The sequence below is a fragment of the Gorilla gorilla genome, chromosome 10 (assembly GCF_029281585.2).
Source record: "Gorilla gorilla gorilla isolate KB3781 chromosome 10, NHGRI_mGorGor1-v2.1_pri, whole genome shotgun sequence".
NCBI classification, from domain to species: Eukaryota; Metazoa; Chordata; class Mammalia; order Primates; family Hominidae; genus Gorilla; species Gorilla gorilla.
In genome coordinates, this window is record NC_073234.2 from 58,931,553 (window position 1) to 58,944,710 (window position 13,158).

Consider the following 13,158-nt stretch of genomic DNA (forward strand, 5'->3'; position numbering starts at 1 on the left):
CTCTTCCCAAAAGAAACCACTTTCCCAGCTAGTTTCACTTGTTTTGGAATGTTACATAAAATGAAACACGCAGAATAAACTCTTGTGACTGACTTCTTTCTTTTAATATTATATTTGTGAAGTTTATCCATGTTGTTGCACTTGGCAGTAGCCCATTTATTCTCATTGGTGTATAATTTAAACAACTAATCAACTTTACTGTTGGACATCTGGTTTGTTGTCGGTTTGAAGCTCTTACAAATAATGCTTCTTATGAACTTTCTCATATACATCAATATGATATGCTAATATGGTTTTTAAAATAACTAGATTATCTAAGCAAATATTTTTAAATTTTTTTTTATTTTTTTTTATTTTTATTTTTTTTGAGACAGGATCTCTCCCTCTGTTGCCCAGGCTTCAATGCAGTGGCACAAAACACAGCTCACTGCAGCCTCAACTTCCCGGGCTCAAGCAATCCTCCTGCCTCAGCTTCCCAATGTAGGTGGGACTACAGGCATGCGCCACTATGCATGGCTAATTTTTAAAATTTTTTGTAGAGACAGGGTCTCACATTGTTGCCCAGGCTGGTCTCAAACTCCTGGGCTCAAGTGATCCTCCTACCTCGGACTCCCAAAGTGCTCAGATTATAGGCGTGAGCCACTGTATTCAGCCTTAAACTTTTAATAAGTTATATTTTTATTAAAGTAAGAAAGTATAACTATTTACATTTCTAGTTCAATTACTTTAACCCAAAGATTCAGTGGGTCCATTAAATGAGATGTGAACACAAAATTACTTTTTTCAACTAACTTTAGATAATAACAACAGCAGTGGATGTATCTGTGACTTTGTTACCAAAAGAGATCACAGATAATTTTATACCATGTTACATCTAGCTGTTACAGGTATTGCAAAATATCATTTGTAACACTCATCACTACTTTGAAATTACAGCAATGAAACCACCACCAGTAGCTTTTGATATTTAATGACCTACTAAAGAACTATGTATTACTATATCACAAATTTGGTTTTTAATAGTTTGATAATCATTCTCAAATTTAAGTGCACTTAGTTCTGTGCATTTTATTTATAGGTTTAAAAATGTTATTCTGAGAAGGTATCCATAGGCTTCACCAGACTGCTAAAGGGATCCATGGCACAAAAAAAGGTTAAGAATCTACACTTTATTTAACTAAGATGCAGGTGTAACACAGAAGGCACAGGGGATAATTTTCAAGAGCCATCTAAGGGGTACAATGTATTGAGGGAAAGAGAAGGCTTTAAATTACTAACCAAAATAAGGCCAAGTGCAACAGAAAAAAAAAATGCACCTGAGTCTTGGGAAGGAGGGATATGGATATACAGAAAGAAGGATTTGTATAAACTAGGAGAGGCTGATTGGGGGAACAGAAAGACCAATCTAATGGAATTGAAGAAAAAGGAGAGAAATGAACCTGCACAAGGTCTGGTCAGGTCCTGTGCTCTCAAAAAGAGAAAAACAATCTAGGCTCCTCCATGAGGAACCAAGCAGCCAGTTAAACTTAAGGAAGTAAGGTTTACCTTTAGGCATTTAAGAGACAGCTGAATACATCTAGTCTGATTTTAAGGACAATATCTCCCTACCTGCTTGCTTCTGATAAAAGTATTTTATGAGGGATAAGAAGCCTCTGTTTCATATTTACACAAACACAGATAGTATTAAATGAACATGGTTTTGTTTAGATTTTTCCGCAATATGCTGATTCATTAGTCTTCCATCACCTGTCATTTTTACCTCAACTCCTGTCACTATAACTTCAAGTCAAATACATCTGTATTTTTTAAATTCTGCATGTTAAGAATCACTTGAACTTTTAAACAATACTGAGGTCCACATCACACCCAAAGAGACAATAATTTAATTATCTAAGACGGGGCCCATACAGCATTACTAAAGAGCTCTCTAGGAAATTTTAACGTACAACAAGGATTGAGAGCTTCTGATCTAAATCACAAATCTAAAGTCTATCCTAATAGTTTCATTGCTCTCAACTCCAGTAACTTACACTAGCTCTCTATTCTCATTGTCACACACTGAACTTCACTCAAAACTGTTCCATCTTGGAAACCCCACACTCTAAAATACCGATTGCCTATCTTTCTACCACACCAAAGCCTTCCCTAAGCCTTTCCTGTCCCTCAACCACTCATTTCTTTCAATTTCCTGTCCCTCTCAGCCTCACTCTCTTTATCAGCCCACACCAAATGGTGTATTACTTCAATAATTTTCTGGGTCAGCACCTTCAACATCCTTATCCCCTGGATCCACTACTCATCTTACAATCTTAAATCGATACAATAACCTGCTTTCCCCAGTCCCAAAGTAATAAAGCACACAATCCTACAGACTGGTGCCCAGTTGATGGCATAACCACACAGAAAACCCTTTTAAGTATCTTCAAAACACAGAATTTAAAACTCCTAATGGGGCCGGGAGTGATGGCTGACGCATGTAATCCCAGCACCTTGAGAGGCCAAGGTGGACAGATCACTTCAGGCCAGGAGTTCGAGACCAGCCTGGCCAACACGGCAAAACCCTGTCCCTACTAAAAATACAAAAATTAGATGTGGGTGCAGTGGCAGTGGCTCATGCCTGTAATCCCAGCACTTTGGGAGGCTGAGGGGGGTGGATCACTTGAGGTCAGGAATTCGAGACCGGCCTGGCCAACATGGTGAAACCCCGTCTCTACTAAAAATATAAAAATTAGCCAGGCGTGGTGGCTTGTGCCTGTAGTCCCAGCTACTCAGGAGGCTGAGGCAGGAGAATCGCTTGAATCCAGGACACAGAGGTTGCAGTGAGCCAAGACTGTACCGCTGCACTCCAGCCTGGGCAAGAGAGTTAGACTCCCATCTCCAAATAAATAAATAAATAAATAAAATAAAATAAAATAAAATAAAATAAAATAAAATAAAAATAGCCAGGTATGGTGGCATGCAATCCTAGCTACTCAGGAGGCTGAGGCACAAGAATCGCTTGAACCCGGAAAGTAGAGGACGTAGTGAGCCAAGATCGCACCACTGCACTCCAGCCTGGGCTACAGAGTAAGACTGCCTCAAAAAAAAGAAAAGAGGCCAGGCGTGGTGGCTTATGCCTGTAATCCCAGAACTTTGGGAGACCAAGGTGGGCAGGCCACCTGAGGTCAGGAGTTCGAGACCAGCCTAGTCAACATGGTGAAACCCCATCTCTACTAAAAATACAAAAATTAACCAGGTGTGGTGGTGGGCACCTGTAATCCCAGCTACTCAGGAAGCTGAGACAGAAGAATCGCTTGAACCCAGTGAGCCGAGACCGCACCACTGCACTCCAGCCTGGGCGACAAGAGTGAATGAGCCAAGACTGCGCCATTGCACTCCAGCTGGGGTGACAAGAGTGAAACTCCATCTCAAAAAAAAAAAAAAAAAAGAAAAAAGAAAAAAAAAAAACAGAACAATTCCTAATGGGATATATCCTTGGCAGAGTGGCAGAGGGGAGAGGGGAGATAAAGAAAAAAGTCATCCCTTTTCCCTACAGGTAAACTACAGAATAACCTTATCAAGTAAAAAATATAAATAAAAACATTGGGATTTTGATTGAAAACATGAAGTCTACAAATTCACCTTGAAATAAATGACATATAGTAATAATTAAGTCTGGTCATCCCGAAGTATAATGGGCATCTTTATTTTTTCCATCTTAAATCATTTTAAATCAACCCCAACCTGGATTGTAATCTAGACAGTGACAAACCTAAAGACGATACCACCCATCTAAGTGGGCTATAGGATTAAATGTTACATAAGTAAAAAATAACTAACGTAGACATAAATATTTGTGGCTTTTGATGGTATATAATGAATCTATAATATATTCATATACTATCACCACAACCTTAGTCCCTTGGTGCTTAGAATGGGTCTGTGCAAAAGTTTAAGTTAGCTTTTTAACCTTCCCCAAACCCTCCTTTAGACCTCCACAGGGGATTCTGGGGAGTCAGTACACATACTCACTCAAATAAATATTGAGCTTCTATTACCTGCTAAGTACTAGATGTAGCACTGGAAATAGTAAACAAAACAGTAAGTTCTTTGGGCTTAGAAAAGGCTTGGCTCAAAATTCCCAATTCCCAGAGCAACGAGAGACAAGAAGTACGACAGCACACCAGAAGCTGCCTGTCTGCCTGACCCTGAGCCTCCAGGCATTCTTACTTACCAGTCAGACTGCCTGACCACAGGACAGCACACCTGCAGGAATCCTAACAAGGGATATTAACATGTTTCCACTCTAGGAAGAGTTCTCCTCTCTTAGAATGAAAGCCTACTTTTAGAATTTCATATATTCAATTTGTAACATTTTTAGGAATATAGAAAAAAAATAGGTAACAGCCAATAACAGCAGGAGCAGGTACTCAAATACTTCTTTGCTAACTGATGGTATAATCTTTATAAAATCTGTAATTTTGTTCACAAATTAAATTCAATATAAACCCTTCATTTTAGAAATTTAAACAAGAAATATAAATAATAAGTTTTCTACTTAAATAAAATGTTGTCTTTTATTTTTGAACTTTTAACTTTTAAAAGATAAGCTTGATCTCTTTTGTAACCTACACTGGTAAATTTCTGACACTTGAAGATTTTGTTAATAGGCCTAGCTTTGGTGTATCAAATTAATTCAGACACTAGGTTTTTGAATCATTCAATATGTAGGAGTAACTTACACTGGGATGACTTCGAGGAGGTGCTCGTTCTCTCGGAATTCTTTCATATTCATATCGTCCCTCAGACCACATTTCGTCTCTTCTGTAAGCCACTAAAGAAAAAAAAAAGAATTTTGGATTTTATGATACTAGGAAGTAACAGAAAAGGTAAGGAAGGAGTAAATGATTACTTTCCAACACAAATATTTTCCAGAGATCTTAAGAGAAAAAAAAAAAAATGAAAGTGACCAAAAGAAAAAATGTTTCTTCCAAACAATTTTGAGATTTTCTTTAAAAAAAAAAAAAAAAAAAAAAACATGGAAAGCCCTATCTTCCTTCTTAGGCAAGACTATTTAAAGCTTCAAAGAGATTGTTGCCATCAATTATGGGAGGAAATTGGTGGCACACTTCAGACCACAAATACTTCTTCATTCTCCTATAGCAAAAAATAGAAACGATTCATTTTAATGAATAGTTTAAATGGCTGATCGGCAAAGTTATTCCTATTTCGTGGTGAATAGTTCGTATAAATAACATTAGTTTTTTGCTTTTCTACAGTCTTCATTTAATATATATCTACTCTATGTTAAATAATGTGTTTTTAACTGAAAAAAGTGTTAAAAGAACAATCCTGCAAAAACACACTCAACAATCCCTGAAAGAAACCACTCCTGATTTTTTTAACGCTATAAATCTATTTTAATGCAAAAGCCACCTCACAAAATGTGAAATTAAAAGTTCTGTCAACATTTTTCAGGTTTGGGATTCAGAGAAGAGGGGGTGGGAGGGTGTATTCTTTTCATAAATGCTTCCTACTTTGAGGAAGGTGAATATGGTGTTAAAGAATTCAAGGGTATATAGCCACAAGAAGAGATGAAAATAGAAACTGAACAGACAAAAGACAAGGTAAACAAGGCAAACAAGAGAAAATGAGAATAGGGTAGGGGAAAAGAGACCATTTATATGAAATGGCAATACTATAAATCAGAAGTTGGCAAATTTTTCTTCAAAAGATCAGACAAATATTTTCGGCCTTGTAGGTCACAGATCTCTTTTACAACTACTCACATCTCCAGCCATAGACAATACACATAAATGTATAAGTGTGTAAATTGGATTTACAAAAACAGGCTAGCGCTTGCAGGCAGTAGCTTCACAACTTCTGGAGTGGATGACAAATGGTTAACAGAGAAGAACCAGGAGAAAGTGAAGCAATCATGAAGCAGGTTCTAAGCCAAGAACTGTGAACCATCCTGATGTACAGAAGAACTACCATGAGCAAAAAACGAAAATGGTCCAGGTAGTAAGTTAGTGCCTTTCAGTACACAGAAAGTAGGGCACAGATATGTGAAGAAGAAACACATTTCAAAAAAGGCTTAATGTCAAAAGATTTTTGGTGGCTCCTTATAATGTAATACTAAGGGAGGGGCAAACAGATAGCTACTCCATTTTGACAGTACAGAACAGCTATAGAATTCTAATGGTTCAGTTAGTTTAAGTTAAGGAAAAATTAAAGGCTGGAAGAAGGGTGCAACTTTTTTTTTTGATGTTATTATAGCAAAGCAACCAATTTTCTCTGCAAAAACATACCTATAATATTTTCTAATACAGACAGACCCAATATAATGAATTAACTAGCCAAAGATGCCTAGGAAATCTTACTTTAAATTAAAAATTAACTTTTTCTCAAGACACACATTCAAGAGAAAAAAATTAGCTTTTAACATTATGCATGAATAAAACTGAATTCTCTGTCTACAATAAGACCTCATTTAATAACGTATGATTCCAAGCAATCAGTCTTTTAGGTGCAAGAACTATGGAAGCTTGAAAGGGAAGTAAATTGTCAACATTACTCCTCCTCCCCCACCTTTACTGAATCCACTAAAGGTTTCAGTCTAAAGAGTTAGATTTTATCCTTTTTAAGATACAGTACAGAGAAATAGTAACAGCAATGAAGTAAAGTCAAATCAAAGGGGAAAAATGTCAATAGCTATACCCAGAAGAAAAACAGACATATAAGCAAACAGTTCACAAAAAAATACAAATGGCTCTTAAAAATCTTTTGAAAAGATGTTCAACCTCCTTCAAAATAAAGAAGATGAAAACCAAAACTATAATGGCATACTTATTTTCATCCAAAAGCTCTGCAAAAATCCAACTGCAGTGATGAGATTAAGGAAAGCAACACTTACATAGGTTAGTAAAGGAGGTTGGCCAGGCGCAGCGGCTCACGCTTGTAATCCCAGCATTTTGGGAGGCCGAGGTGGGCGGATCACGAGGTCAGGAGATTGAGACCATTCTGGCTAACACAGTGAAACCCTGTCTCTACTAAAAATACAAAAAATTAGCTGGGCATGGTGGCGGGCGCCTGTAGTCCCAGCTACTCGGGAGGCTGAGGCAGGAGAATGGCATGAACCCGGGAAGCGGAGCTTGCAGTGAGCTAAGATTGTGCCACTGCACTCCAGCCTGGGCAACAGAGTGAGACTCCATCTCAAAAAAAATAAAAATAAAAATAAAAAATAAAAAATAAAAAAAAGGAAGTATAATTGGTACAGATTGGGAAGAATTTGGCAATATTTATTAAAATTTTAAAAACACATATGCTTTGACCTGGCAATTCTACTTCTAGGTATACTTGCACACTTGCATAGCAAAGATTGAAAGGAACTTAAAATATCCATCAAAATAGCACAAATTAAATTGCTGAACCAATCAGTTACATTTATACAAAAGGAATATTTTGTATTCCTTTTGTAAATTGATCAATTATATTTATACAAAAGGAGTATTTTTGCAAACCATTTCAAAGAAAAGTAATCCCAGTAACAATATGAAAAGACTGCCAAGATACACTGCTAAGCAAAGAAAAGCACAGTAAAAAGACCAGGTATGAATATATATGCATATGTACAGACTACTCCTGGGAGTAACAAGAGAATGCAACAGCAATTGCCTCTGGGGAGAACTAGGTAGCTGGGCAGAGGATGAATATTTATTGCATAATGTATATATACTATTACGTATTACAAAAGTATGTAACTGTTTTTAAAGTTCCTGAAAATCATTCAATAAGCATAACATGTGAAGTGATGATAAAAATGATGAATGTAAATTAATATACTAAAGGAGAATGTAAATAAAAATAAGGTTTTGTAATAAATGAGAAAAATAAACAATAAGAGTTCTAAAGAAATAGTATGTAGTTTAATACTGAAATATTAAAATTTACCGGTGTCCCACAAAAAATGTAACAATAACTACTATATTAAATACTACTATACTATACTTACTTGAGTCCTTTTAGGAATCAAATTTAACGTTTTCAACAATTTCCTGTAAGAGGGGGAAATACAGACGTAAAGATTTGTGTCTGTATAAACCAACCAATATAGAGAAATAATTAAATCTTCATTAATTGTATAAACAGAACTCTCAAGCCAAACTCCCTTCAAACACACTCTTGAAAATAGAAGATATCATTTTGGCCACCAGAGGCCACCCAAGTTTCATAAGAACAAAATTATAATAACAGAATTCTAGTCCTAGAAGTCTGGTCTAGAATTTTGCCAGTTGAGAGCTGGGCAGGCCATCTCTCTTATCCTTATCTCTGAGATTGTACTAGATGTTTAAGGTTGTTTTTAGCTGTTATTGTAAACAATGGCTTCAAAATACCTCCATAGTTTAGTATGATGAAAATTACCATCTCCTATGGTAATTAGAAGACAGAATACACTAATATCACCTTATATTCAAATGGAAACTTGCAATTTTCTTTTTCTTTCTTTTCCTTAGACAAGGTCTCACTCTGTTGCCCATGTGGGAATGCAGTGGGGCAAACACACCTCACTGTAGCCTTGACCTCCTGGGCTCAAGTGATCCTCCCGACTCAACCTCCCTAGTAGCTGGAACCACAGGCATACCACCACACCTGGCTAATTTTATTTTTTACCAAGTCATGGTCTTACTATGTTGCCCCCATGCTAGAACCTTGTAATTTTTAAAGGATTTAAAAATAGCTGATAAGTACAGCAAGCTTCCTGATTAGCGGCATATGTTGTTTATGATATTACCCAGGCTTAGGAAATTGACCAATCAGTTACACTTATACAAAGGTGTTCAGACTCCCAGTGAGTGATCATGTTACCTGCCACATCATCACTACGTCTCCTCATATCAGTGCAGTTTCGATGGTACTCCAGAAAAGTTATCTAAGCCAACAAGATATTCAAACTGAAGAATCAACAGAAAAATAGAAGGACCCTCTACATCACAATTAGGCAAAGAACAGAATTAGAACTCAGTGTGGAGAAAACAAGCTTCATTCGGAAGTGCGCTAATAACTGGTTATGGATTATAAAAATCTCTTTCTCTTATGCCATATTCAATGAAGACGGTATGTTTAATATACCATCATGGGATATTTAATTCCAGAAAGAAAAGAAGCCTTTCTTAGAGCACTCCACTGGGCTATCCAACCACTGTTATGTTAACTTCAACTGAGGGCTGAGAGGGTATGGAGGACTTGCACTCTAAGCAAAAGTGTCATGGAAATTGAGAAAACAAAGTCATAGGCAATATCCTTCTGTCAAACCATTAACACTCTGAATCCAAAGTCAAGATAATGGATCTGTTTTTTCATTTTAACCAAACTGGTTATAGTAGCAACTTAGGCTATAGTAACTCTGCATTCCAATCTAGTCAGTTTCCATTATTAAATACACTCAGGATAAATAGCTTCCCCTCCCCACCAAAACTCATTCCTTCGCTTTTTATATTCTTTCAACAACTATTGATAGCCAACTAGGGTTACTGAACAGCAAAGTCACATTGACCTCAAACTTCAGATGAACATAGGTCTTTGCACTGGCAATTCCCTGCACAGAATGTTCTTCTCCAGATGTGGGGAAAAGAAAGAGAGATCGGACTGTTACTGTGTCTATGTAGAAAAGGAAGACATAAGAAACTCCATTTTGATCTGTACCATGGCTGGGCGCGGTGGCTCACGCCTGTAATCCCAGCACTTTGGGAGGCCGAGGCGGGCGGATCACAAGGTCAGGAGATCGAGACCATCCTGGCTGACATGGTGAAACCCCGTCTTTACTAAAAATACAAAAAATTAGCCAGGTGTGGTGGCATGTGCCTGTAGTACCAGCTACTCAGGAGGCTGAGGCAAGAGAATCGCTTGAACCCAAGAGGCGAAGGTTGCAGCGAGCCGAGATCGCACCACTGCACTCCAGCCTGGGTGACAGAGCGAGACTCCATCTCAAAAACAAAAACAAACAAACAAAAAAAGATCTGTACCCTGAACAATTGTTTTGCCTTGAGATGCTGTTAATCTGTAACTTTAGCCCCAACCCTGTGCTCACAGAAACATGTGTTGTATGGTATCAAGGTTTAAGGGATCTAGGGCTGTGCAGGATGTGCCTTGTTAACAACATGTTTACAGGCAGTTTGCTTGGTAAAAGTCATCGCCATTCTCCATTCTCGATTAACCAGGGGCACAATGCCCTGCGGAAAGCCGCAGGGACCTCTACCCAGGAAAGCCGGGTATTGTCCAAGGTTTCTCCCCACTGAGACAGCCTGAGATATGGCCTCATGGGAAGAGAAAGACCTGACCGTCCCCCAGCCCGACACCCATGAAGGGTCTGTGCTGAGGAGGATCAGTAAAAGAGGAAGGCCTCTTGCGGTTGAGATAAGAGGAAGGCCTCTGTCTCCTGCATGCCCCCGGAAATGGAATGTCTCGGTATAAAACCCGATTGTACATTCGTTCTATTCTGAGATAGGAGAAAACCACCCTGTAGCTGGAGGTGAGATATGCTGGTGGCAATGCTGCTCTGTTATTCTTTACTACACTGAGATGCTTGGGTGGAGAGAAGCATAAATCTGGCCTATGTGCACATCCAGGCATAGTACCTTCCCTTGAACTTATTTGTGACACAGATTCCTTTGCTCACGTTTTCTTGCTGACCTTCTCCCCACTATCACCCTGTTCTCCTGCCGCATTCCCCTTGCTGAGACAGTGCAAATAGTAAACAATAAATACTGAGGGAACTCACAGACCGGTGCCGGTGCAGGTCCTCCATATGCTAGGCGTTGGTCTCCTGGGCCCACTGTTCTTTCTCTATACTTTGTCCCTGTGTCTTATTTCTTTTCTCAGTCTCTTGTCCCACCTGACGAGAAACACCCACAGGTGTGGAGGGGCAGGCCACCCTTCATCCAGGTATCTGTGGAATTAACTTTCCTGCCCTTCAATGTCACCGTCTTAATGTCACTTATAACAGATCCCCCAATCGTGCTATCTTTAATTAGCACTAATAATCTAAGATATCATATGATGTACTTTTAATACACATTAGTCCCTCACTAGTAGTATTTCTACTAGTAGTATTTCTAGTAGTGAGGGTTTAATCTGTATTAAAAGTACACTACATAGTATCTTAGATTATTAATGCTAATAATAATAAAAAGCAGGAATGTCTACTTGTTCACTGATGAATATTAAGCTCCTAGAACAATTTGCACACTGTGCTCAGTATTCAGAGTGAATTAATATTCTAATGTTTCTATTAGAAAATATTTGAAATTCCAGGCCGGGCGCGGTGGCTCATGCTTGTAATCCAGCACTTTGGGAGGCCAAGGGGGGCAGATCACGAAGGCAGGAGATGGAGACCATACTGGCTAACACGGTGAAACCCCATCTCTACTAAAAATACAAAAACAAAATTAACCGGGGGCGGTGGTGGGCGCCTGTAGTCCCAGCTACTCGGAAGGCTGAGGCAGGAGAATGGCATGAGCCCGGGAGGGGGAGCTTGCAGTGAGCCAAGATCACGCCACTGCACTCCAGCCTGGGTGACAGAGTGAGACTCCGTCTCAAAAAAAAAAAAAAAAAAAATTGAAATTCCACACAACTAAACATAAATCTTAGAACATAATTAGTTAAGGTCATTGAAAAAAAAAATTAACTGATGCTGGGGCCGCGTGCGGTGGCTCATGCCCGTAATCCCAGCATTTTGGGAGGCTGAGCCTGGCAGATCATTTGAGGTCGAGAGTTCAAGATCAGTCTGGCCAACATAGTAATACCCCGTCTCCACTTAAAAAATATACAAAAAATTAACCAGGCATGGTGGGACATGCCTGTAATACCAGCTACTCAGGAAGTTGAGGCAGGAGAATCCCTTGAACCTGGGAGATGGAGGTTGCAGTGAGCCATGATCGTGCCGCCTGGGCAACAGAGCAAGACACCGTCTCAAAAAATAAAAAAATAAAAAGTACTGCATTCTCTAGTAGTTTCACAAGTCACTTGACCTTCCAACGCTTTAAGGATACTTCTTTTATAAGCCCGAATGTACTGCACTAAACTTAGTAGGAGATCCCTGATTGTCCATTATAATTGATCAATTAACTGAAATTACACAAGTAAACAAAAATGCCAGATGTCTGCCTACATACAATATTTATAAATCTGAATTTTATTTCATATATGGATGGAAGTTAAGGCCTTAACCGGTCAGCCTCCTTCCACTGTTTTACCCTCCATTTTACCCTAAAAAAGAATAATCAACTGTTAACGCATATTCATAATGTGAAGTTTCCAGGATCAAGAATCCAAGAGGTTTTTTATTAACCATAATAAATCCAAACTTCTATCTTCCATATGCCTCCTTCTATTATATCTAACCTTCTATTCTCTCCAAAAGCATATAATTATGCCTGTTTCCTTACTGTGCCACAAACAGACTAACACATACTACCACGGAGCTGTTTATTTTCCAAACTGGGTATCTTTTTCCATTCTCTCATTCAACATCCAACGGTCCATCAAGGCCCAACTCAAAACCTATTATTCTCCACAAAGCCCATTATATAAACCGTACAAGACTTAAAACAGATTCCAAACTAGTGACTGATAGGCCACATGAGACTTGTGTTTGACCCACTTTTTTTTTTAATAAAATTCTATTCCACTGACATCATTTAAAAACTGGGAGAGGATGCTTTTTTAAAAATGGTATTTCCAACTTTTTTTGAAAAAATTAGATGTTCTGGCAAAACTGGGATCATATTCTCACATAGCCACAATCAGCTGTAGCTGAGTGGCAGGTGACCCCTTCTACGGGTGAAGTATTCATTAACGTTAACTGCCTGATCTCTGAGACCATACCTTCAGCACCTGCAATCATTCAAGAAATAACTGACTGTCTTATGTGCCAAGAACTGTATTAGCTACTGGAGTTACAAAGATAAACGAGACAAACACAGTCCCTCACCGACAGTCTCGCTTAGTAGGGATGGCAAAGAAGCAATTAAGATACATGTGATAAATACCGTGAGGGAAGTGCAGGGCAGCTAAGAGTACATAGCAAAAATACCTAACTCTATGGAAGTTAGGGTATACCCCTCAAGTAAAGTGACAGCTAAACTCAGATCTTTAATAGAAGTTATCCAGAAAAAGACA

General features: G+C 38.6%; 1 protein-coding gene across 15 annotated transcripts in view; it reads right to left on the reverse strand.

Annotated features, from left to right (window-relative positions):
* PPHLN1 (periphilin 1) overlaps nt 1-13,158 on the reverse strand; it is a 124,123-nt gene that overhangs the window by 109,553 nt on the left and 1,412 nt on the right. For 10 of the 15 annotated variants that reach the window (XM_063694056.1, XM_063694055.1, XM_063694053.1 and 7 more), the window contains exons 2-3: nt 7,994-8,036; nt 4,722-4,813 (exon numbers count right to left, since the gene is read on the reverse strand). In XM_063694056.1, the coding sequence (XP_063550126.1) occupies nt 4,722-4,813; nt 7,994 (93 nt within the window). In that variant the 5' untranslated portion in view covers nt 7,995-8,036. Of the gene's footprint in view, nt 1-4,721; nt 4,814-7,993; nt 8,037-8,847; nt 8,920-13,158 lie in introns of those variants that run through there. The other 5 variants (XM_031001137.3, XM_055358057.2, XM_004052978.5 and 2 more) reach the window with 3 other exon arrangements.